Source organism: Thermobia domestica, chromosome 2, assembly GCF_964235325.1.
Source record: "Thermobia domestica chromosome 2, izTheDome1.hap1.1, whole genome shotgun sequence".
Taxonomy (NCBI): Eukaryota; Metazoa; Arthropoda; class Insecta; order Zygentoma; family Lepismatidae; genus Thermobia; species Thermobia domestica.
In genome coordinates, this window is record NC_137455.1 from 83,346,055 (window position 1) to 83,373,625 (window position 27,571).

At 37.5% G+C, this 27,571-nt stretch overlaps 2 protein-coding genes across 6 annotated transcripts in view; one reads left to right on the forward strand and one right to left on the reverse strand.

Moving 5' to 3' along the window:
* The first annotated feature begins 11,541 nt into the window (after positions 1–11,541).
* On the forward strand, positions 11,542–11,886 carry LOC145679091 (uncharacterized). The gene has a single exon (XM_081749686.1). It carries the CDS (start codon positions 11,542–11,544, stop codon positions 11,884–11,886), a length of 345 nt encoding a protein of 114 aa, XP_081605812.1.
* Positions 11,887–20,397: 8,511 nt separating this feature from the next.
* Hasp (Hig-anchoring scaffold protein) overlaps positions 20,398–27,571 on the reverse strand; it is an 819,228-nt gene continuing 812,054 nt past the window's right edge. For all 5 annotated transcript variants that reach the window (XM_081743356.1, XM_081743348.1, XM_081743332.1 and 2 more), the window contains one exon: positions 20,398–27,358. In XM_081743356.1, the coding sequence (XP_081599482.1) occupies positions 27,162–27,358 (197 nt within the window). In that variant the 3' untranslated portion in view covers positions 20,398–27,161. The remainder of the gene's footprint in view (positions 27,359–27,571) is intronic.

Sequence of the window (27,571 nt, forward strand, 5' to 3'; positions counted from 1 at the left end):
ATTTTGTTCACCGATAAAGCCAAATCTGAATGGAATGGTATCCACAATTACCATAATATTCATCTATGATCTGTGGATAATAGAAATGGAATGGTACAAGACCACCACGAGCACCAGTTTCGTATCAATGTGTGAGCAGGGATTCTGGGTGACCATCTCATTGGACCAGTTGTTTTTGCCCAACGACTCACCGAGCCTATCTACCTGGACTTCTTGCGCGAGATACTTCCTACACTTCTGGAGGATGTGCCGTTGGTCTTCCGACAACGTATGTGGTACATGCACAATGGTGCCCTGGCGCATTTTTGTCGTCCCGTGCGAGAATATTTCAACAGCGTATTCCCGGGCAAGTGGATTACCCTTGGCGGTCCTATATCATGGCTTGCCCGGTCACCAGATTTAAACCCTCTGAATTTTTACTTATAAGGGTATCTCAAAACTGTTGTTTATGCCACTCCGATACCTGATATTCACACGTCGGAACAAAGCGTCCGAGCCACGTGTGACGCTTTGCGGGAAGAACCAGCAACGTTTCGACGCGTGCACCAGTCTGCGCGACGACGTATAAGAGCCTGTGTTCAGAGTGGTGGACGTAATTTTGAACATCTGCTTTAGTGTTGCTACACGTACGACTGTTGTATGACTTCAGTAACTTTTAGTGTCATTCTGTGTGATAGTTATTCATCAGGAATACAAGTCTGAGCTGTAGTGTACCATCCTTACAAATAAGTCCATGTTTGCGTGTATGTATGTGTATTTTGTCCATGTCCTCCACGCCTCGGTTGCCTACTATGTCGGGCCTATAGTGATTCTCGGCCCTGCAATGTCTGCCTATTCTGCTTGTTGTGGTACCCTTGCACGAACACATCATGTCCGCCGGTGTTTTTCCCTTCCTCTCAGATGATGCAGAGGGGAATCCCAATTTTCCAGCTCTAACCCCACCGTTCGTACGTAAGCCCTATGTCACACGTCAGCGTACATACGTCTATGTCATTTTGCACTGCCCCTATCATGTCTGCTTTCGAGACTCCCCGTCTTTCTGCGTGGAGTCCCATTGCACTGTTCCCTCTGTGCTATTTGGTTTGCACCATCGTTTCTCTTGGGTCTGATTTTCATTCTTTGGCTTTGGACCGACGCGGGACGTCAACATCTCTCTTCGTTCGGGAGAAATTCTCTTTTGCCGACGGTGTGCGGCGCTCTTTCGCCCGGTTCCTGCTGAACCACGTCGCCTTTGTCGATCTATGTTCATATGGGCTTGTTTCCTTGTTTTCAGTTGTGAAATCATCTCCCGACGTGTCTTTCCTATACGTCATATTTACCACTTCATTGTTGTCACCTAGTGATTATGCAACCACACATAGCGGATATGACGGCGTCCACCATTTCATATCTGTGAGATCTCGACATGGCACACACGATTTATGGTTGTCAGATGGGAAATCTATTCATTCACGCCTACTTTGACGTTTCTTTCCTTGACGTATTCTCCGGGAATTCCTACGTATCTGTGCGGAATCCCTTTCGCACGGATTTGACGATTGTGAGATAAGCATTTTTGCATAGAGCAGGTTTGGTTTCTTTGAGAGGACCATGCCGCTTTAGCTCTATCACTTACGCTCGTGGCGCTATAGCGGTCTAAATTTCCTTTTCCCCCTTTTTCGGCGGCCTATAACTCCGAAATTAAGCACTTTTGACCCCAGATTCATATGAATGTTTTTTTTTTTTTTATTTTATGTGAGGAATCACCTCCCGAAGTTTTTCGAAACAGTTGCCAACCACGCGTGTATGTGTGTATGTTTTGTTATTAGTACAATAAATTTGCCTCTCTCTCTTGTACTCCCTTAACTCCTTTAGGTTTTTATTTTGGTCTCACCTGCTAATTAATATAATTACTTTCGTTTCCAAGACACTTCACAACTTTTAACACCCAGCCTGAGAGGGTCCTTCATAGCAGGATCGGAGATATGCACCCAGGGTGAGTAAAGCTCGTAAATTCATAGGATTTTCCTACGGTCCACTTCCTAAAACGATCACTGCGTCATGTACTATTAATACTTTTTTTCGCTGGCTGAATTGTCGTGTAGCGTCCCGTTCATTAGCGAGGCTGTATGAGACACGAACCTACAGTTTAATGTGGGATCCGAAACACACAAGCTTCCGCCTGAAATCGAACCCGGAACGAAGTCACATACGCCAACCGTATAGTTCTGAGGAAGCTCTAAATACTTTGTTTCAATTTTAACTTTCTTTTTCAGCAGGAAGCTTACATGATAAGAGATGGAATTACAGTTTAACGTAGTATACGAGTTACTTGTGTATAGTACTTCTATAAGCGATCGAATCTGGTCCTTTGCATCAAAGACGAGAGCGTTTCACCTTCACATGTTTGTTATTTATATATGTATATATTTAATACTTCGCCATTATTGGAAGGTCAGTTGCCGCAACTGAGAAACTTCCATGTTCCACGATCTTCCGCTAACCTCTTCGTCTTCGCGTACAATTTTTATATTTTGATAGTGTCAATTAATCATAGTTTCCTTCACCCTCTCCCTCTCTTTCCTGCACCATACCCTCTAGCACGTCCCTCATGATACAATTCCTTCTTAGCCAATATCCCAACCAGTTTCTCTTCCTCTTCTTAATAATATCGAAAATTGTTCTTTTCTCTCCCACGATTTGTAATACACCTCTCATTCGTTTCCAGCTCGACCAAGCTAATTCTCTTCATTCTTCTCCTCACCCACATTTCAAAAGCTTACAGTCGTTTTTAATCATTTTTGCGTAATGTCCATATTTTTGACCCCCACAGTACAATACTCCACACGAAGCATATTATGAGTCTTTTTCACAACTCTTTATTCAAAATCCCACAAAATAACAGTTTCTTCCTCCTAAAGACTTCTTTCGCCATTCATATCCTTGCTTTTGTTTCACATTTACACTTCATATCATTACTAATATTATTAGGTATCCCTAGGTATCGAAAAGTAGTCAGCTGTTCTATTTTCTCCCCTCTTACTTCTATATTTGACACCAAACCCTTGGCTCCAATCACCATGGCTTTTGTCTTTCTAACTTATTCTCACCCAATATTCTTCACAGCCGTTCTTCAAGTTTTCTAACATCTTATTGATTTCTCTTCAGATTCTGCAAGTAGTGCCATATCATCTGCAAATCGTATACACCTAATCACTCTACTTCCTACTAAAATGTTGTCTTTGTTTTGTAGGCTCTTTTTTCACTATCTCTTCTAGATAGATGTTAAAATAATGTTGGCAAGAGACAACATCCCCTCTTCCAGTTGCATTGTTCTCTGTCATTTCCTCTCCTATTCTAACAGTTAGTTGTTGGTTCATATATCATATAAGTTTCTTATGAGTCTTCGATCTTTTCATTCCAACCCAACCTTCTTTAGAACCTCCATCAACAATTCCCAATGCACGGGGTCAAAAGCCTTTTCTAAGTCAATAAATACCACATACACCTATTTCCCTTTTTTCTATAAACCTTTTACTGATCACCCTTAACAATCCAATTGCATCTCTTGTGCCCCTACCTCTCCTACACCCGAACTATTCCTCTTCAGCTTCTTCATTTGTTCTTCCATACAACCTTTCGAAGCAGAATTTTTCTGTATGGAATATGAGCCTAATTGTTCTATAATCCTCACATCTCTTTGAGTTCGATTTCTTAGCCATCGGAATCATGATCGTCGTCAGGAAGTCTTTTGGCCAGTCTCTTGTTTCATATAGGCTACTAAAAAATCTTTAAAATCGGATCCGGCCTCACCCTATCGGAAAGAGCCCAAACCAAATGAAAATGAGACATATTCTCAAGTTTCAGATAGTCTCGAAAAGAGAAGTATCGTGATGCCTGTTGTCCGATATCGTGCAATTAAGGATAAAGATGCTGATAATGTCAGTGCTGAAGCAAATCGTCCGAGTACTATTAAGGTCTTGTCACCTTTCCTGATTATTATCTATAACGCCGCACACTTTAAATATAATATATCAAGAAATTATGGAATGGCACTTTATTGGTAGAAGCGATCGACGAGAAGCAAACAGCGAAGTACTCAAACTGACTACTATTGGACCAGTTAAAGTGTTGGTAGAACCCTTTCGTCTACTGGATGTGTTTCGCGCTGTGATATCATGTTGGAATTTTCTAAATTCCATCGAGGAGGAAATTAAATTGGAGCTGGTTGACCAACACGTTGTAGATGTAAGATGTAACTCGCATTAAAAGTAAGAAGTTAGGTGAACTCTTTGCTCACTAATTCTTACTTTCAATCTGCCTACACTTCCGAACTATGTGAAAGCTGGTTATTATCGACTAAAGGTTCGCCCCTATATTCCCAGTCCCCTGTGCTGTTTAAAACGTCAACACTTCGGGCATACTATATCTTTGTGTATGGACATTGAATGGCACCTGACGCCAAAAGCAGGATTTTGCAAGGGAATTAGGGGTAAAAGTGATGGGAACGCGGGGGACATCGTCCCCCACTTCCAGAAAATATCTGTGGCGTCCCCCCGCTTTCTAAACAAATTACAATGGGCAAAGATAGGCAAGGGGGACAGCTTGACGTCGTGCGTCTCCCTGCCTATTCAGATCCACTTTTACCCCTGATGGGAATGACTAACACCACGGTTTCTGTACCCAACGTTTTCTATTATCCACATGTTTTCATTTGGATCCTTCCGATCAAGGCCAGATTCATCACTTGTAAGATATGAAAAAAGGAAGAGAAATTACATTATTATATTGGCAATTTTAATGATATTTTCGCCTCTCCAGGACGTTTCTAAAGTTTAGATTTTAATTTCCCTCTCCCCTCTTATCTATCTGGTGAAGTGGCTACCTGCATTCTCATTGCCTTAGTTGTTTAATGAATCAAACATATCCACATCATCTTTCATCTACATCATACAATATATCTTCTATTTTTCTCTACATCATATCTAGATATGAAAGTTCTGTAAAAATGACTGTATTAACGATTTAGAAAAATAAAACGATCTACAGGATGTCCAAAAGGTCCATGTTCTCATAGGCTCAACTATCACAGAGAACCATGTCAAGTGTAATTTCATGTGTGATATTAATAACACTGCTTTCATGATCACAGACACCACTGTCTGGTATCCTGCGTTCGTCACATAAAGTATTTCAGTTGTGAAGCCACAGTTGATATGAGTGGTCGAAATTGCACAGTTGAGGAACGATTAGTGGCATTGCGTGAGTGTACGGACGACCACGCACAGAGCAATGACTGGGTTTACAGATGTTTTGGCAATTACTTACTTCGTGAAGCAACCCTGTTTGATTCAGAGATACGTGCATTTGCTTCCAAAAGACAAGAAGCAAAGTAGACGTAAGAAGATGTGCGAGGAAATATCTGTTACCGGTGCTTGGTCAATTGCAATGTGTCCAATTAAATTGTTTTACAAAAGAGCAACTGAACTGAATATACCTCGTTCAACAATACATGACCACATTAAGAAAGATCTACATATATGGAAGCGTTTATAGACCAATCTTTATGAATAAATCATCTGACAACGACATAAAACAACATGTTGTAACCCGCTGTACTTTGCTGACATAATTTCCAAATGCTGTGCTTCGCTCAGGAGTGTTATTTTAAGGTGAATGTGCGATATATTCCAGTTCAAACAGGAAAAATATGGTCTTTTGTTCTAAATAAATTCTTCAGTGTGTGCAACAGTTGGATGAATGAAAATTGAATGAAATGAAATTTTTGAGTTTTACGTCCCACGATTATGCCTGCTAGGCTAAAGGAGGCGGAGATGATGAGAAATGAATGAAATGGTGGAATGAAGAAAGTGGGAGGAAACGGCAGAACCCCGAGGAAACCCACGCACATGGTGTTTGTCTACCACAAAGTTCACTTGGCGGGAGCAGGGTTTGAACCCGGAACCCCATGCACCAGAGCTGAACGCAATACCACTTTTTTTCTTTATTCATGATGTTCTGAAAATACAAAGTCCAGGTTACAATACTACATAAGAGCAATGGGTTTTAAAGCACTAAATGTATATGAATCTGTAATCTATACATGAGAATTATATAGAAATACAAAGTGTCAAGACATTATAGTTGTAAGTTTACACTACTAGGTGAGAAAAAACTCTACTAATCAAATATGACATGTAAAAAATTCGCGAAATATTTGCTTCCCTCCACCAGATGCCTTACTTTCCATCAGGAACGTTGCAAACAGCGGCGGATCCAGGACCGACTTCTGGAGGGGCGGTGGGTTGTCATACTGGTACTTTTAAGGGCTCCAAACTTTGGGATGGATTTTATTTATATGTATAAAATAAGAAAGTTTCCTCTTCTGGGGGGCAATCGCCCCGACCGTCCCCCTGGATCCGCCCCTGGTTGCAAATAATCAAAATATTCAATTGCTGTGTAGTGAGGTCTAGTGTGAAGCAAGTAGCAGAGAGTTGTACCAAGGAACCATGTGACGGTTGTGTTCCGAGTTGCCGGGAACCATTGATATTCAAGGAAAAGAATAATGTTCGCCGTAAAATACTGTTTAGGTTTACGGCAGATGAGTGCCAGCAACGCAGTAAGTTAGTTCCAAATTGGTCCAACATCTAAACATTTCGAAAGGCGATGGTGTAAGGTATCTCTGTGTCCGAAATAAGACATAAATCAGAAGTACTCCGATGAATAACGTATAAACGTTCATTGGTGGGAATCAGATTATGAATTGCTTGGTACTGGTGAGGAGAGGATGATTCAAATTCTGACGAATCGCGGGCCAGTTGTAGTGTGGATGGTGCATGATGATAGAAGCAGTTTCTGAATTGTCGTGCTGTTATTGGAGTATATTGTATAAAATGCGTGTATTGCCGGCCTAGCAATCATTTTGGTAAATATTTTAAGATCGGTATTCAGCAGCGTAATAGGATGAAAGTACTCAAGAGAAAATCGTCCGGATTTTTTAGGAAGGAGGATCAAGATCCCATCATTCTGTGGAATACTAGAGGCGTGTATAATTCATTCATTATTTCAAGTACTGTCTGACCCACAATATCCCAATATTGCTTATAGAATAGGTACGGTAGTACATCAGGCCCAGGGCTGGAGATATGTGATTTCTTCAAAACACTCATCAATTCCTCGATCGAAAAGGTGTGCATGAGGGAATCCAAGGCGTCGGGAGGGGCATGCGGTAAAGAAAAATCTATATAGTCTTGTATGTTAATCAACGTATCCTGAGGTGTGTCATACATTTGCTGATAATAACGAACAAATTCATTTTGAATATCATCAAAATTGCAGAGGGTTTGTTCCCCACGGACATCAAGACAATCTATATATTTAGATGTATTACGGTCAGGGTTGGAAAGATACAGTTTTTTTTTTTTTAAAAAAAAGAACAAAACATGTGTTTAATTAGGAAAAAGGTGTTCAAAATGTTTTAAACATGTTTTAAAACACACACAAAAGAAACATGTTTTAAACATTTTGAACAGTTTAAAACATGATTTAAAACATATTTCGAATTCGTGTAATAACGTATTTATTAAGACTTTTTTGCTCTTGCAACCGATCTTTTCATTTATTTTGTTCTCGTTAAGACTATATTGTGTTGAGTACACAATATTTTAGTATAGGTTAGTAATTCTCAACTTATTTCATATCACGACCAGCGGCGTAGCGTAAGGGAACGCCTGTATGCCCGGCATCCCCTGTTAATAAGAAAAAGTACGTATTTCATTATATTTATAAATTGCTTGCTTATAATTACCACAATTATTTCCACTGCAATCTTCTGGATGCGCTCTCTCGCTTTACTTTGGCAAGCGGAACCTACGCATGCGCATCACTCAGATGCACATTTTCTGTCTTTCCTCTTGTCGTATGCTATGTTCCTTGGGCATCCAGGCCTACTGCAAGCATCGAGATTTTCGTCTGCTTTCAGTCGAATGCGCATGCCCAACTACTTCTTTTCCTACTCCCCGTCATCCCTTGCAACCCAACATTTGCTTTAGATATAAGCTGGCGTATGCTCAAGTATTGCCAACTCTATATATTTTGAACTAAGCTATGGTTTCAGTATAGAACGTACGAGCGCTGTCAAGGAAATAGAACAAAACATAAATAGTTAGTTCAACGCCATTATGAAGCATGTCGCTTAAGTGATAGTATAAAAATAGTTATGCTTTAATCGTGATTAAATGCATCGTAATTGTAATCGTAATTAAAGGCAAACTAATAATCTACATCATAAATACATATCATGTCCCAGGGTGTAGCCAGATACTTTTTGAGAGGGCTCACATACACAAGCATAACTATAATGTATTCTGTAGAATCACGGTCACCGATCTGGTAGGCCACCCTCCGCCCTTCACAAAGTTTACTTGGGGTCTTCCTTATCTGGATATCTGACAATGAAGTAGACACGCAGAAATAGGCCCCCAAAGTTGCTTTAAGTGCTTTCTATTTGTATCTTCAAATGATATATACACATATATACACTCAGGCCCATATTCACGAACTGACACCTGAGGTCCGGACCCAAGATGACAAATTTCTAGGGGTGACATTAAAAAAAAAAAAAAAAAAAAAAAAAAGAGAGAGAGAGAGATTGAAGTATGTATGCGGAGAAAGAAGCTGCCCACGAGACAGAAATAAAGGGAATTATACTGAAAACAATATTCATACAAAAGTCGAGCTGGTTTTTCTCGTCACAATGCTAGTGGCAGAAAAGGAGCTGAGACAATTGCTTATTGGCGTCTAACGTAATCTACGCATTTGCTTCTGTATGCCCCACCAGGCGTGAAATTAGGGGAGCCTGGCCCCCTAAATGTTTTGGCCTCCTAATTATTAAGAGTAGTTGTTGATAAAAGAGATCAAGAATTGTGACGATTGGATCCCCTAGCATATTTGTGCCTCTTTTCTAACCTTTAATGGCTGGTTGCGGGCCTTAATGAGCAGACTCAGCCTGTTAATCTTCTAATTGTGTTGTGTAATCGTATGGGATGGTTGCAAATTATGCCGTGCTAAATATAAAGCTTCTGCAAGTTGTTTCATTAACATGGCTTTACAATCCTTTTTTGTGATAAATTATTGGCTCACCTCTCCCTGGCTATGCCCTTGCGTTCTGTACTAGATTTATGCTTTTGATTAGCAACATTGATCATTGGTGGTCAAGAAAAATTGGCGATATAAAGATTCTTTTGCGTTGTGATTTGAAATGAATATTTGTTTTATGGTTTTACTGTAGAATGAAGAAAATTACATTTATAACTAAGAGACAAAGATGTGGAAAGTCTTCGGCTGCTACAAGGTATAGTACCTTACTAACTTTTAGCAAATGATGACTACGATAACAGTACCAAACACAAATTTAATTGATTTTTTGTTAATAACTACCATATCTCGGTTAACTTACGAGCAGCGTTGCTCTCTGAAAGGGAAACGACCTACCCCAAAGCTTTCAATAAAAACGGCAACTAGCAATCAGTCGCGAATATTTCAGTCTTCGTGGTATGATGATAGGTTTTCTTGGCTTTCTGGGTGTTCTGTAGGGAATAAAATGTTATGTCTGCATTATGTTATGTTATGTCTGCATTTTGTTTGGGGCAAAGGAGTCGGAGTGGTGTTCAAACGGTATTTCTGATTTGGGTAATTTCATGAAGAAAGCTATAAAACACGAGTCATCGAAACATTTGCTGCATAGTGAATCTTTTCACTTCTTAAGGAGAATACACATTGAACATGTATTGCATTGTATTGTATTATATCAGACAAGTGACTAACTTTGGCATCCCCATTTCGGAATACCACGCTACGCTACTGATCACGACCGTTTTTTATTACACCCTGTTGCCAGTGACTCTCGTAAGTACTTTCTTGATTGTAATAAGCTTTTTAGGTAGATTTTAAAATCTACCTACTACGCAGATTTCACACAATCTATCAATATACATGGCAAAACAAAAGTCCTCACCATCCTTGAGTATTGAGAAAGGGGTTGAGGGAGAATGATGAGACTTGGAAGTTGTCTGACACATCAGATGGTGATATCAAGCATCATGGCGGCCATCTTTGATTGGTATTCGAACTTTCAAATGCAAAGGGAGTCATATTACATGTTTTAAAGAACAATTAACCAGAAATACGGTTGTGCGGTTATTTTAGCTCTAAAGCAAATCATTTCAGAGTTACCACTTCTGAATTTCTAGTTATGCCTTTATGAGCTAAGTTCGCGTTTCCTGGAGGCGGGTAGGATTTTTGTTGCAAAATTTGATTACTATTTCAGAACACTGATGCTAATAAAATTATTTTAAAATAATAAATTTTCGAAAAGCAATGTTTGAAGCACACTTCATGTTGTGCTAACTTTAGAATATTTTCTGCAAGCCTATGAAATTGGTTGTTTTTTGAGTCAATAATTTATTGAATAAAGATATAGGAAAGTACCTAAATATGAAATAGGGTTGAGAATATGGAATACCACCGTATCTACCATGGTAGGTGGTGCACTTTCGCAAAGGTGCCCGGAAACGCTTGATTATGTATCCTGTCATGCGTTTCTGATCAGTTTGTGGTGAAGTAATCAGTTTGTTGCACGTAATACTTCAAGGAGTGGATGTTCGCAATTGTTGATTATCGAAGCTGAGTGTTTCAGAAATAATTTTCTTAGTTACATTGTAACTTGAAATTATTGACAATGAATCACGCGGAAAGTTGGTGTTTTCTAGCTATAGGCTATGCAAGTTAGATTATTTTATATCTAGGCTAAGTACCATTTTTGTGGCTATGAAAGAAAATATGGCGAGGCTTGCAATATGGAATACAATAAGGTTTTAAATATGGAATAGTATTCCATATTTAGAGTCTTATTCAATGTTTTTGTTTCGTTTCCCAGATAAATAAACAGCGGAAAACTTGGGATCACAACGCAATGAGGAGTGCAATTCAGATGTGAGGGATTTTTGAAGGCGGCCAAAATATACAACACTTTTTCGCTTGGCGTAATCTAAATTGAGTCCTGAAGAAGCTGTTGTGAAGAAGCTAAGAAGAAAACCAATTCTAACACCGGAAATGGATGAGGAACTGGTCCAGTACCTGTTAGTTATGGAAGACATATTTTTTGGTCTTACTCCGAGGGATGTGCGAACTATGGCATATCAATTAGCGAAACCAAATGAACTTGCATACTCATTTTCAAGGTGCCACGAGTTTGCAGGAAAGACTTGGCTGAAATTGTTTATGAAGAGACACAAGGGAAAACTTTCTTTCAGAAAACCGACACAAACCTCATACAATCGAACCGTTGGTATTTGTAAAGATAAAGTGACCTACTTCTTTGTCCTTTTTGCAATCGGAGGTTGATAATAAGAACATTTCTGCTGATCGCATATTTAACGTTGATGAGACAGGCCTGACTGTCGTTCCGTCAAAAATTCCTCAAGTTCTTGCACACAAAGGAAAACGTCAAATAGGCGCAGTTAGCTCTGCAGAACGAGGCTCTTTAGTGACCTAATAACGTGTATGGGTGCCACGGGTATTTGTGTTCCTCCCATGCTAATATTTCCAAGGAAAAAGTGGTCAAATCACCTCATGCGCCGTGCTCCTGAAGGATCTATTGGAGCGTGTCAACCTTCTGGGTGGGTACAGAGTAATCTCTTCACTGAATGGTTCAGACATTTTATTAAACACACAAGGCCATCTGAAAAATCTCCAGTGTTGCTCATTCTTGATGGCCATTATGCCCGCTCAAGGAATTTAGAAGTTTTATATTTGGCGAGAAGCAATAATGTTTCCGTACTTTGTATTCCTCCACATTCATCGCACAAACTGCAGCCTCTTGACAGAACCTTCATGAGTCCCTTATAAACGTACTACAGTGAAGAGATCAGGGTTTGGATGAGAACTGTTAAGACAAAAGACGGTTGTGTGCGGCCTCTCTCTGCATTTGATGTAGCAGAACTCTTTGGAAAGCGAACGTGAAAGCGCAAACTGCTTCAAACGCCATTGATTGTTTTAGAACGACGGGAATTTGGCTCCTCAATACCCACATTCTCAATGATAGTGACTTTCTTGAAGCAAAGCACGCACAACAACGTAGATCAGTACCTGGCTTTGAACCTTCACGAGATCTCTGTTCCCCTCCTATACCACTACTAGACTCTGAACCCTCATCTGGACTCCCTCCTCCTTCTACATCAATCATACCAAACACTTCTTCTCATGTACTTCAGACAACCTTTCTACTACCTCTGCTTGTCCAATCGCAATTCAAGCTTCAGGAAGTGGATCATCTGACAGCAGTATAACTCCATGGCAAATATCACCAGTGCCCGCAGTGAAGAAGAGGGAAGACAGTCGAGGAAGAAAGGCTGGCTCTGCAGTCATAATTACTTCATCACATTACAAAAATCAGTTAGAAAAGACTGTGAAAGCTGTCGATAGTGGAAAAAAATTAAAAATGAGGAACAGTGCAAAAACAAAGGTAAGAAACAGAAGAAAAGGTAAAATTAACTAAGAAAGGCACGAAAAGTACGTTACGAAACAAATGTGATGACAGTCGTCCCCAAAGTGAAACTTCAGATTCCGAAACATCTATGTCCATCAGCGCATATGATGATCACTCATCAACGTTTAGTAGCATTCCCGATAATGATCAACCAGAGACAGGAGATGCTGAGTGCCTCTTCTGCTTATCAAAATTTTCTGAAGATAAAGACCGTGAAAAGTGGGTGATGTGTATGATGTGCCAATCCTGGGTTCACAATGAATGTGCTGGATGTGACGAAGGTGTTTATACCTGTGACTTCTGCAAATAGGCATAGATTTCTCACTGGATATTTTGCAGCATATCTAACACTAGGCAGCGTATATCTAATAATTTTTCTTTTACCTAACTTTACAACTCCTCTAAGATATAAATGTCTCTTTGCAAATTTTGCATCTATGCTTCTTTTTGTAACTTTACAGCTCATTTACTACATTTTTTGCATTTTTCAAATGATTTTTAGAATTATTTGCATCTTTATATCATGTAATTACAATATTTCTATTGTCAACTTCCTTTGTTTTACTTAGCATATCTATATTAGAAGCATGTAGAACATTCTGGTATATTTCATGAGAGTTGTCTATGGTATTCCATATTTAGAGCACCTTTTTTCGAGTAACAATTTTGTACTATTTTGATTTTCATTTATTTTTGGGGGCTCTTTTTTTATTATTGATTGACTTGAAATGGCAGAAATTATTATCATATGTGTATAGAATGCACACAATTTTTTTTCATATGTAGAAACGTGTAAGGTGAGCTACAGTTGCCAAAAAATGGATCGGTATTCCATATTTAGGTACTTTCCTCTAATATTTGGGGCGTTCAAAGCACAATGGATCCAAATCCATTTTCAATAAAGCTCAGTTTTGCTCAGCAAATGAATTCTATTTCAAAACGTAATATCTTCGCTGTCAAGAGTCCAAAACAAATGTAACTAAATCCATACGAAAGAGCGTGGTATAGTTTCATATGGCAGCTCCTAGACAGGGGCGTCAGTGGGGCAGCAGGGCAATCGCCACCATCTCCACTCTGGATTTCAGATTTTGGGAGCAGTTTTAAGGCTGTGGTAATAGCGCTGTTGTTTACATCAATACTGCAACTTATGAAGGAACAAGTTTTTAATATCAGGGCGGTTTAAAAATCGAGGTGGCAATTTCCTATATGAGCGACCAACAGATCGACTCACAGCTTGTAGGAACTTGCAGGTAATGTAGACGGATACATGATCAGAAAAAGAGGGGATGCGCAAGGCCGCTTCTGTAATATTTTGCCGGGATACTTCTGATATATAGATCCTATCTAAATGCGATTGTACTCGGGCAGAGCGGTACATCATTTGGCGTTCTACATGACATAATAACCAAACGTCGCGTAGGTGAAGCTGTGAGATAAGAGTTTGCATAGCCTTACATGATATATATTGTCCTGACGTGTCTAATGGTGATTCCACCGCACTCAAGTCTCCTGCCATGATAAGTTTTGTCCGGTACTACTGGTAACAACGGCACTATGTCTTCATTATAAAACTGTTCCCTGCGTAAGCGGTTTGCGCCCCAGATGGTGAATAAACGTTAATAATCGTGAACCCCTCTGAGCGGCAACGAATTGCCCTACCGGAAGGTAAACAGCTTATATCATCCACTTGTATACCTTTCTTGTACAAAATAGCAGTTACCCATTGGTGTTCACCTTGATTAATAATAGCATTATATGCCGGTAAAAAGGAAAATGAGGAGAACGCCACTTCTTGAAACAGAAGAAAATCGGCATCAATTTGTGCTACAAATTGTTGCAGTAAACACTGATTAGATAAGTTGGATATAGCATTTAAATTGAGTGTACAAAATGACCGCGCATTAGGTAGAGGCATATTACTGTTGGAAACAGTAATACTGCTACTGCAGAAAAAAGATAAAGGCAGACAAATCTCTGAAGGAAAGAAAGTACAAGGCCAATCAACATATCGATGCACAATACTTAGAAGATGCTATGGAACTGACTCTCCACCCGGACTATTTTGTCGAGTAGGTAAATTCAACAGGCAACTGATTGCATGGTTTTCTACTGTTTCCACTGATGATACTGTTTCTACTTGATCATTAGGTATTATGGAGGACGTATCTAAATCGTAACTAAAAGTTTCGGTTACAGTTTCACACACATCACTCGAATGGGGGGAATCAGCAAAATTCGGCTTTTGTTTCTTACCTAAAGGCAGCGATTCAGCTTCCTCGTGCAATGTATGCGTGGCACTTAATTGCTGTTCGTGGGTTCTACTATTCACTTTGTTTACTTGCTGGGAAGTCGACTCACACATTTCACTTGTTTCAGAAGCGCGCACTGGCGAAGGTAGTTGTTGAGTAGGCTCAGAGATGGCAGAAGGCGTCACTTCACTTGCTATCGCTGGAGATGCTAGGGGCTGAGATGCATCAATGGGTTTGAATAAAGCCTAAAATGCAACATCGTCATTAAGAGAAGGTATACTATTATCACATCTAGGCAGTTCATTTGGCGTTGTTCTCATTGGCGGTGGAGTCTCAGCAACTTGCACATTCGCATATCACCTGGTAGATGGAAGTGTTCCTTTAAATATTTCCGTCATCCGGAGTTCCTCAGCATGTTGCGATGCGGGGTGTCTTACATTTCTCTTCTTTGGGCAAAATGACTGGACGCGTGCGGGGGAGGCACATATCCAACACGTTGTTTTTGCCCCTGGTACATCACGGTGGCTTTCTGGTTGTCAAAAAACACTTTGGATGGAATGAGATTTTTCAGTAACATGGAAATAATACGCACTCCATTATAAATAGGGTATGGGAGATATGCAGGCCATTTTTCATGAGTAGCGTTATGTATAGTTCCATATTCATTTAATACATTCACTACCACCTCATCCGGCAATTCCATAGGCAAATCCAACACTCGTACGCTAGTCAAAGCAGAAGCTGCGTCTGTAATTCGTACTTCACTTAACTAACTAACTAACTAACTCTATGGCCTATGGAACCCGGAGGTTCAGTGCCGCGTTCACAAAACCTCTCCACTGACTTCTATTCTTAGCTAATTGGATCCAGTTTCTACTTTGTATTCCTATCTCTGCGAGATCCATCTTAATATTATCCTCCCATCTGCGCCTAGGTCTTCCTAATGGTCGTTTTCCTATGGGTCTACCAGTCAAGACTTTAAAAGCGTTTCTACTTTCTTCCATTCTAGCTACATGACCTGCCCACCTAAGCCTCCTAGACTTGACGACCCTAACAATGTTGGGTAAACCGTATAAACTATGTAGTTCCTCGTTACGAAGCTTCCGCCATTCCCCATTCTCGTTCCTCTTGGGTCCGAATATTCTTCTCAGGATCCTGTTCTCAAATACTTTCAGTCTATGTTCTTCCCTCAGAGTAAGCGACCATGTTTCGCAACCATACAGAACAACAGGCATGATTATCGTTTTATATATTTTAAGCTTCAAATTCCTCGACAGAATTCGCGACGACAAGAGATTTTGAACCGAATAGTAACACGAATTCCCTGCTTTTAGTCGACATTTAATTTCTTCGTGAATATGATTTTCGTCTGTTAATATTGATCCTAAATATTTGAAAGTATTCACTTTATCAAAAGTATTATTTAATATTTTAACGCCTCCACAATTTGCCGTATTACGGTCCCGACGCACTTCCATGCATTTAGTTTTCTCTGCATTTACTTCTAAACCCATGTCCCTGCAAGCGTTTAATAATATATCTGCATTTATTTCTACTGTTCTCCTATCATCCCCTATTAAATTTACATCATCAGCATATGCCATAACCTGGTGAATGCCGTTCAACTCTAGGCCCTGGTTGCTATCTTTGATTTTCCTTATGGCGTATTCCAGCACAAAGTTAAATAATAATGGCGACAACGCATCTCCTTGTTTCAGGCCATTTTCGACGTGGAAGCTCGTGGACAAAAATTTTAAAAATTTTCCTACCCGGACTTTACTTTGGGATTCACTTAAACATATCTTAATTAATCTAATTAGCTTTCTCGGTATTCCAAGCTCTGTAAGAACGTTGTATAATGTTTCTCTCCTAACCGAGTCGTAAGCCTTTCTAAAATCAATAAATAGTTGATGTACCGGGGTATTGTATTCCCACTTCTTTTCGAGTATTTGGCGAATGGTAAATATTTGGTCAATAGTTGATCGATTTCGTCTAAATCCGCACTGATAATCTCCAATAATTTCATCTGCGTATGGGGTCAATCTTGCTAACAGAATATTTGAAAGGATTTTATAGGATGTTGACAGAAGAGAAATGCCTCGATAATTATTACAGTCAGTTTTGTCGCCTTTCTTGAGAATTGGAACAATGATTGACTCTTTCCACTCTTGTGGCAATTCTTCCTTGTTCCAGATAAGGAGAATGAGTTTGTGTATCTTGTTCCACAATTTTTCGCCTCCAGCTAAAATTAACTCAGCCGGAATTTCATCTACACCCGGAGATTTGTGTTTCTTTAATTTCTTTATAGCGGCTTCCACTTCTATTCGATTGGGTTCTGGAATATACGGTTCTGCGGTGTGTATCTCCTTTTCTCCACGCACATTAGTTTTTGGCTTCGTGTTCAGCAAATCGTCAAAGAAATCTTTCCATCTATTTAAGAGGCTATCCGTATCAGTGAGAACTGTTCCGTCAGATTTCTTTAATATATAAGCACGAGGTTGATAGCCTTTCTTAAATTCGCTGATCCCCTTATACATGTCCCGAACATTCTTATTTTTACTATTATCTTCAAGTTCCTTAATTTTAGCTTTCAAAAAATCCCGTTTCTTTGTTCTAAAAGTTTTGGAAGTTTCCCGCCTGATATCTGCGAAATTTTGTGTAGTTATTTCATTCGGATTTTGTAGCCACCGTAATTTTGCCTGTTTTCTCTTCTCTACTAGTTTAATGCATTCTTGGTCGAACCATGGTTTGTTCCTACGTATTTCCGCGTGTCCCAATTTTTCTATTGCTGAACTTTTAATGCTATCTCTAATTTCAATCCAAGTATCCTCAACACTAGTGCACTCCGAGTCTTCTAAAACCGAGAATCTATTCGAAACTTCAATCTGGTATTCCTCTCTTACCTGGCTCTCTTCTAATTTCTTTAAATTAAATCTCTCCGTTTTCGGACATTGAGTATTACATTTATTCAACGATAATCTCTCCCGTATTATCGCTACTACCAGGTAGTGATCAGTGTCACAATCAGCCCCTCTAAACGACCGGACGTCAATTATGCTAGATTGTCTTCTTCTATCTACTAAAACGTGATCAATTTGATTATGTGTTTTTCCGTCTGGTGATGTCCAAGTGTATTTATGAACGTCGCGATGTGGGAATTTTGTACTCTTTACGATTAGGTTTTTGGATGTTGCAAAGTTCACGAGTCTAACACCGTTGTCATTACTTTCCTTATGCAAACTTTCGTTCCCTATAATCGGTTTGAAAATATCCTCTCGTCCTACCTTCGCATTGAAATCCCCTAATAGAATCTTCATATGGTATCGCGGGAGTTGGTCAAATATCCGTTCCACTTCTTCGTAAAAACTATCTTTTATATCGTCACCCTTATCTTCAGTTGGAGCATGTACATTTAAAACAACAATATCACACCACCGTCCCTTAAGAGTAATAAAAGAAAGTCTGTCAGTAACAAATTCAACCCGTTTAATTGCTGGTAATATTCGTTTGTGAACGAAAAACCCTGTTCCTAACTGGTGATTTTTATTTCCTTCCCCGTAAAAGAACGTAAAATTTCCGGAATTCTCAGATCCATTTCCTTCCCACCTAACTTCCTGAACTCCTACTAAGTCCATCCTGTATTTCTCTAACTCACTCGTTACAGATTTTAACGCGCCTGCCCTATAAAGACTTCTAATATTCCATGTTCCAAATCTCATGTCCATTTTCTTTTGCTGATGTCGTGCCAAGTTATCAGTCCTTGTCCGAGGCTTTTGTGAATGTTTCTGAACAAGTACCTTTTTTTACAGGATGAGGGTGTTAGCCTTACCCAAACCCCCAAGCTGGAGGACCACTCCTAGTCGTCTGTCCGCGACTGCTTATTCAGTATATTCGCAGCTAACCTCTATATCTAGAGGCCTTCTCCTCGATCCGCAACCTGAGGACGCGCCATGCCGTGGTGACTCCGGAAATTCACTGTTCCTGGGTTATTCGACATAAATGCGTTAAACATATGCACATCACCTATTTTCACATATATTCAATATTTCTCATTATGCAGTTGTATGGCCAATGCCTAAGCTAATAAGGGTGCGAAGTTCTCACTTAGTCATTTATGTATCTCAAGTGCTAATGGCCGCCTAGATCTTGTACTCTTATCGAATTCGAATTTCACGGTATTCGTACGAATATTCTGGGACATACTGATATCAATGCAGTATATGTAGCACCAACTCAGAAACAAATCTATATATCACTTCTGTTTATCTATATATATATACAGATAATTAAAGGCGCTAATAGTAGATCAATAACCAGTACTACGTGGTTCAAACACTCACACCACAAAAACCGCACCAGAGACAAAGCACGTCCTCGCGGTATGAAGGATCGTAGCGAACTCACCACTGAGCCACCGCGGCCCTCAACAGTTGGAACGAAACCCACCTAATGTTATGATATGGGCCATGATGATATCACGATGCTTCTCCGAACTTTTGTTTTTTGAATATGTAAATGAATATCCTTATTCACATATGTTGCAAACGTGGTTAATACCTCAGCTACAAGAGAAGGGAATCATGGATCCTGTGTGGGCACAGGAGGACTGGGCTCCAGGCCATTTTGCTCTTTAGGTGTGTGATTTCCTTAATGAACAATTTCTAAGCCGCTGGATTGGGCGTGATTCTCCATCCTCACTGAAATGGCCTCATGAAACCCGGACTTTACAACACCAGACAACTCATTGTGAGTAATAATCAAGTTACACATCTCTCGTTGTCGGTACAGGACAAATGACGAATTTCGCGAAAGAGTGGAGAAAGCCTTTTGAACGAAAACTCCTCATACACTCCGCAACATGAAGGAGGACACGGAGACACATAATCTATGAATACAGCACGATGGAGCACATACAGATTCAATTTGTACAATTTTGTGTATGTAAGTACGCAACTGGAGTATGCACTAAATAAATACATTAAAACTACACTGACATTGTTCTCTATGATACTCAAATCTGGAGGACGAGGACTTCTCGGAAACCCTGTATTAATCCTCCTACAGAGAAAGAACAACATACTGAGGAGGAAGAACGGCAATCAAGTCAAAAGTAGGGAGTGACTAAAGACCAGATAATAAGTCATAAAGTTCAAAAAGGAAACTTAGAAAAGAAAAAAGATTATTTGATTTGATTTGAGTTTAGCATCTGTTTCAGCATCGAAGTTATGTGAGATGTGAACCTACAGCTTAACGTAGAATCCGAACCACATGAGGGCCCCCGCAAATCGAACCTAGGTTCCTTGCGTCAAAGGCGTGTACGTTATCCAAATAGCCATGAGAGAGCTTTGAAGAAGATAGGGTTATCTGACTGTAATCAGCGTGCAACGTTATTATAGCAACGTTAATTTCTTAAATAACACACACTTCTTTTTACGTTTCTTTTTGTCACAGAATTTTATTTCACCCTGCAGTGCTTCTAGTCCTTCTGATTCTCAGTAATTTGGAAGATCCCTGCTTCATCTTGGCGACCTCTTTGTTCAGTCTTTTTATACACTTCTTATACTAATAAAATAGGCAGGTAAATGGGAAATATGGTGTTGAAAGGAACAACAAATATGACATAATAAAAAGTAATTTTTATTTACTTTCTTCTTTATGTTGCAGGGTAATGAGGGCGCATATAACATTTCTATTTTTGTACATGTCTTAATATAAACTTAAGAATTGAATGGCTTTTCAGCATTCTTCATCTTTCAACTTGTAATATTCCCTCAACATACGCTTTTTAATACTTTTTCGTGAATTTCAAACTCTTTGTCATTATTATTTTCAAACAATAAATTACTCTTCACTTACCAGAACACAGACAGAAATAGGAAAATCATAACATTTACTGTAGACGTGCACCAATACGAAATTCTATCGTAAAATACATGCTATTTATATATATACACACAAAAAGTATAATGCACGAACTATTTGTTTTCAATTTTGAGGTAACTTATTCTGTTCGAAAGAAAGTTCGTTTAGGGGATAACACTAATACCTGTATTACACACATATTCCTGATTCGATTTGTTATAATAAAAAAATCAAAATTTAATTAATTTCCGGTTTTAGAGCATAATAGAAAGTTGAACTTTATATTTTCGTTCTAAAAGCAACTTGGAAATGTACTGGCTTTTCTTGAATAGCTTACTAAATAAATGCTTTATGTCATATTCCTAAGTCAAAGAATTAGGCAGTATATGGAAACTAACAAAATTTTGTACTTCTTTTGTTATTGTGTTTGATACAATATCATTGAATATGAACAAACATTAGGATAATATTCTATCTTCTACCATATTTGTTCACGATTTGGTGTAATGAAAAAATGAAAGGAAATTAACGAATGTTGTATGTTTGCGATAGTATGTTAACATGCTCAGAAATCATAAAAATAATGTCATTTACTTGAAGTTCTGATTCCTGAATAAGCTTTACATTTGTAAGCTTTCGTCTCTCTCCTGAAGCCTTGTTCGCAGAAGATAAAAATAGGAGTAAAGGAAATAAAAATATAAAGGAACGGACTATAACAACAAAGTACAAAATTTACTTAAAAAAAGAAAAGCTTTGTTGAAAATTATATACCTGATTTGTAAGCAAACTGGAAGAGCATGTAAATCCAGAATACAGACACTGCGCCTCTTCCTTGACGAGTAGCGAGTGCCGCTAGAAGTTCAAGAAGCGTCAACAGAATGCTTAAACCAGCTGACTGTTTCTTGGTTGTCGTAGAAAACTCAGCTCACCACTTTACAGTAGATACGGTAAGGGGACACTTTACAATTATCGTGTAGCTGTATTTTGTGAGAATTTGTTAGTTGGTTTGTTCAACTATGTGATGCTTGATTTAAAAGTATTAGTAAAAGAATTATGAAAAAAGAGAAATGTTGTAATTGTGTTATATTTAATCTGTGTAAGTATAAAAATAATTTGTGATGAAAAATGCCATTGGTACGTATTTGAGGAAATGTAATGTGTGATTAGTGAGCTTTAACTACTTTAGTATTCCAAATTACTTCTAATGTATTGCATTACAATGTTTTCACTCGCCAATAAATTGGAACGAACCAATTAAATGAAAATTGGTACCTTGAAAATATTTGTTTCGTCCTGAAGGTTGACATTTAATGGTTTGGATTTTTGCATGTATAATCTTGTTGTTAACCCCATTACTTATCAGCATTAAGTATTGGCTACATTACGATATATTTGTAGAGGGTGTGCATGCTTTTCACGTTTCTTGAATATTTTTGGAGTATTGATAGAATATCATGTAGTTTTTCTTCAAAAATTAAATGGTGCTCAAATTTGGTCAGAAAGAAAGAACATTTTACCAGCAGGAATTTTTCTGCTTGTTGGGCATATAGGTTTATGATGAAATATCTCCAACTTATATTATATATATATATATACAGTGGTGGCAAAAAGTCCTGAACACACTCATTTTTTTTTTTTGCCTAATTTTTGTGTTTGACTTCATTTTTCGTTATGAAATTATCGCACTATCTTAAATATTGTTATTGATTTTAATGTATTTTTTCATGCTGATTTCAAATGTTTGTAGACTTTATCTAAAGTAAATAGTTTCATTGATACGTTGAAAAAAATCTTGACACGAAAGCACAAGGTCACTGTAAGAATGAGTGAGTGTGTTTTCAACCAATGAAATGCTCCGTTATTTCAACCAATCAGAGAGCAGTAGCGATAAAGGGTTGAAAGGAGAAGGTGAAACGTGGTTCAGTAGTGTATTGAATAGTGTATTGAAAGCAATTTGAAGTTCGTTTGTGAAAAATATTGAAATTATGGCTGTTTTCATATCTGCCTGAGAATAAAAGGTACAAAATAATACATTTGAAGGAAGAAGGTTATTCTATGCGCCAAATTGCTGCTAAAGTACCGTGTGGCCTTTCTACTGTCGTGAGAACTTTGAAAAAATTTTCTGAAACAAATTCTATTGCGGACAGGGGGCGATCAGGACGATCAAGAAAAACATCTTTACGTGAAGACAGGTTATTGCACAGGATTTCACTTTCAAACAGAAAGCTTAATTCAACGCAAATTTTGAAACAATGGACTTTGACATCAAATGTGAGTGTGTGCCCAAGAACTGTTAGAGGAAGACTGCTGGAAATTGAGTTACGAGGCTGTAAAGCGCGCCCAAAACCATTACTGACTGAATTTCAACGCAAGAGGCGATTGACATGGGCAAGGGAGCATTCATTATGTACTATTAAAGACTGGGAAAAGGTCACATTTAGTGACGAGAGTCAGTTTTGTATTTCTGGTAACCAAAGTAGTGCCTATGTAAGACGACGCACTCATGAGGAATTCAGCCTTCAGTGTCTGAAGCCCACAGTAAAGTACCCGACAAAAGTGACGGTATGGGGTTGCATGTCTTCTCGTGGTGTTGGAAGACTTCACATCGTTAGCGAAACAGTGAAAGCCATGGATTACATTGAAATACTACAAAATAAATTGGCACCAACTGCGAGAGATCTTTTTGGGAATCAGTCATGGATTTTTCAGGACGATAACGCCCATTGTCACCGTGCAAAGGTAGTCCAGAAATGGTTCAAAGACCATACTGTGAATACAATGAACTGGCCAGGACAGTCTCCCGACCTTAATCCGATAGAGAACTTATGGTTTAAAATTGGTTATGAAATTTCGAAGAGAAAACCTTCAAACTTGAGTTAATTGAAGCTTTAATATTTTCCTTCAACCATATTGTCACAAAAGAACTTCTTTTGAAATTGGTGCATTCCATGCCAAAAAGATGTAGAGCCGTAATTAAAGCAAACGGCTGGCCCATAAAATATTGATGTTCTAACATGTGACAACAATGTAATTTTCAAAATGCGTATTAAATGTACCGTATTTGTCAATTTTCGTGTTATACTTCTATTCATATTATGTTATTCTATATTGTTTTATTCTGTACATATTTCACATTATTGTGTTCAGGCAGCTTTACTACAAAAAATATTTTAGGCATTAAAAAACTAGTAGTAGATTTGAAATCAGCATGAAAAACTACATTAAAATCAATAACAATATTTAAGATAGTGCGATAATTTCATAACGAAAAATGAAGCCAAACACAAATATTAGGCAAAAAATTAAGTGTGTTCAGGACTTTTTGCCACCACTGTACTTCGGTTGAATAGATATATGAAAGTTAGTGAATGTTAATAGTGAATGTACTTCAGATAGTAATGCTAGCAAGAACTGAATTTCGTGTTGAAAGATGGCCATTTGCTGCAAACTAGCGTTATAACTGGTCAGGAGAGATTGACTTTAGCCCGGCAATTGATGAGAATTTCACCTTTTTCTGGTTACTGGTTGGAGGAAGAGCTTTTGTCTCTCGCGTGATTAAGAATGACACTAGTAGACAGCAGTCTAATTGTGTTACCCTGTGTACAATAGTTACAAGACTCACCGAAAAAGACCAGTATGAAGATATAACTTGTACAATTTGTTGCTGCAATTACAGCTACTTGGCGAGTAATCACGTGATAGATTGAGTTAAGTTCAAGCAATTTAACGAGTAATCATAGCAATATCTGTATCTTCACTGCTCCTGCCTGGTGAGTTCATTCCCTTATACTGTATTTTCTTATATTTCTTCTTTACATATTTTTTTTTCTTATTCCCATTTTTATCTTCTATGAACAAAGCTCTAGGGACATAACTTACAAGTGTAAGAACTATTCAGGAATTAGAACTTGAAGAAGTCAGATCATGATCATGTATATCATGTTTTATCCTACATATATTTGTCACATATACAGTTATTTTCGGCAAGATATTATTGCAATTCTTATTTTTATGTAAGGAAACAATTAGTAATTAAAAAGAAAAAAAAAACTTACTGGAATACGGTTGAAAATATTATTTATACAGTGCGAAAATAAACTGAAAGAAATATTATGTTTTTACTATAAATATACCACTTTAAATCACATCTATTGCGCAAATAATGTTTTCAGACTTTAACATTGACTCCCGTTTATAAATGTTATCATATCTGCATCAGTAGTAGGAAGAGAACACCGTTCACTTTACTAATGGCGTCAATAGGTAAAAACTTGTAACCATTATTTAAAAATATAATTCCCTCAAGCGTTTTTTTCTTCTTCTTTCTGTTAGGTGAATTTGGTTTGAGTGGGTTTTATTTTCAATTCAGTCTTGGTAAATGCAATGTTGTATAATAACTTTTACAGGGGAATATTATACGCTTGTTTCTGCATAAGGATAGTAGTTTAATTGCTGGTTATTGGGTTATTTTTCTCAACGTATATACCCTTCTCAAATGTAAGCTTACAGAGTTTCATATTTATTATTTTTATTGTACTCTACATGTTTACTTTTTCCTACAAGTTTATTATAAAACATTTTTTTTTTTTTAAATCACAGAAATTATTACGACGTTTTCATAATACATTTTTGTTTTTTAACAGTTTGCTATTCCGTAGAGTATCCGTTCCTTAATACAAAACTCTCAAAATTATATATTGCTATTGATCTGGCCGTGGAAAATCCAAATCAATTCTGACATATTTAAAACAATCTGACACACATTTTCTACATTAATAGTAATACATAAGAAATATATCTTTACAAGCATCTAATACGCCATGTAATTTTCTGTTTGTCCTTGGTATTTTCTAGTCATCGAAAATTTTCCTTAAATAAGTTAAGAAGATTTTAAATGTAATCTCTCTTCTTGATAGTCGTAAATGCTCATTGTGATATATCTACTACTGAAGGTAAAATAAAAGACACGTGATACTCGACATGAACAGATATTTTTACGAATATTTCCCTGCCATTGTAATAAAGTCTAAGGCAAAGTGCCATTAGAAGCATATGTTAATTGTATATTCTTTTAAAGTTACAGCTATAAATGCTATTTGGCAATACTATTTGCTATGAACATCAAGGTTGTTACTTAAATACTAAAATTGGCACTTGACGTTAGATATAAATATTTAAATTAGTCTACATAAATGTTTTTTTTTTCATCGTAAATAATCTCATTTCTACTTTTTAGATTCTTAAATTATTTTTTTCATTATTTAATGTAAAGTATTATTTGTATAATTTCTAGTAAAGTAGTTCACATTCTCTCATAATTTTCTTCTTTTACGTGCCAATGTTTACACACTAATTTTCAAAGATTTTCATTTAAAAATTTCCTTTTGTATTTTAGTATTGGTGCACCATTAGAAATTATACAATGCAAGAGTAAAGCTGAAAAGTGAAAAGTAATTATTTCAATATTGCTATGTAAAATTTGCTACTTTTTCTAACTTTGTGAGGTATATGGTAACAAAACACTTATACAATTTGATATTTTATAAAGTCAAAAGACTGCTTTTTTTCTTTTCGATGTAAATTTTTATGTTATTTAACATATATATGTATATATAGAATTATATTTTACATTAGCCCAGAGAAAAATGAGAGAAAGAATTTTAAGTGTATTCTTAATATTCTACTTAGGTAGGAAAATAAGTGCATGAATCAACATGCACTGCGCACATTCAATGATTTATGATTAAAGAGCCTCTGCACATCAACGGTCTATTATAGAAACTAGTGGTAAATCTACAATAATATTACATAGCAATGTAGTGAGAGATAAACAGTAGTAAAAGAGTGTGTGTGTGTGCTCCCTTTTTGTAATCTGTATAGTATATTAGCTCACAGTGAGTCTGATATGTGCGAACTTCCTTCTTCTTCTCAATACAAATTCACAATTCACAAAACATTTCTTCTTTTCATGAAAACCAACAGACAAACATACATGCATATAAACGTACATTTAGTGGTATTTACATTGTTATCTCACGTGCTGATAACATTTAAACAAGGAAGAATGTCTAAAGAGGTAGCATATTGCATTGCGCACGCTGCAACCTGCATTGAGAATAGAACTTTCACCAAAGAACTAGCTCATAATCTCAATATTTTGACATTGAGTGGAGTGTAGCGTTTGTACACTTATCATCTCAAACAGTAATAACATTTGGCTCTACGAAGTTGATTATTTTGTTTTAACAATGAAGATTATAAATACAAACTTGTGTACAAACTTCGTTGACCATTTTGTGCATTTTTTGTTTATAAAATGTCCTATATTACTTTAATGAACTTTTAAAATACGTTGCTTGTTTCATTTTTACATAATTAATTCTGCAATACTGTTTTTTCATTTCCTGTTGCTATCATATCTTAGTTTTGTTCGTGCCCTTGTTAGAGGATACACGCGTAATGTGAAAACACAATTATAATTGTCTTAAGTTTTCTTTAGTAAATAATTCATTAGACACAATCACTTATCTTCCATTAGGCACACATGTTGGTATTGCGTTGGACCACTTTCCACTTTTTAGACATCTAATCATAGACGTTCCTCTAAGTTCAAAATTTTCATCACATGTGAATGTAATAGTTTCTCCAATTTTATAGAAAAACTTCACCGAAGACATTCGACCACTTATTGTTGTTCCTGGGTAAGAGCATGCTTGAACACCTAAGAAAAGATAAAATAGAATAATAAATAGAATAATTATAAACACAAGAGGAAGAAAAATAGTTTAACGTTCCGCGATTAAACCTTTTAGGCTAAAGGAGACGGATGATTAATGAAAGTGAATAATTGTGAAATTAAATTTATGTATTCCCCCACCGGGAATCAAACCCAAGACCACGTACACCAAAGTTATATGTGCTAGCCACTGGACCT

Excerpts from the sequence above, each read along its gene's own strand:
- LOC145679091 (XM_081749686.1), top strand. The coding sequence starts at position 11,542 with ATGGGTGCCACGGGTATTTGTGTTCCTCCCATGCTAATATTTCCAAGG.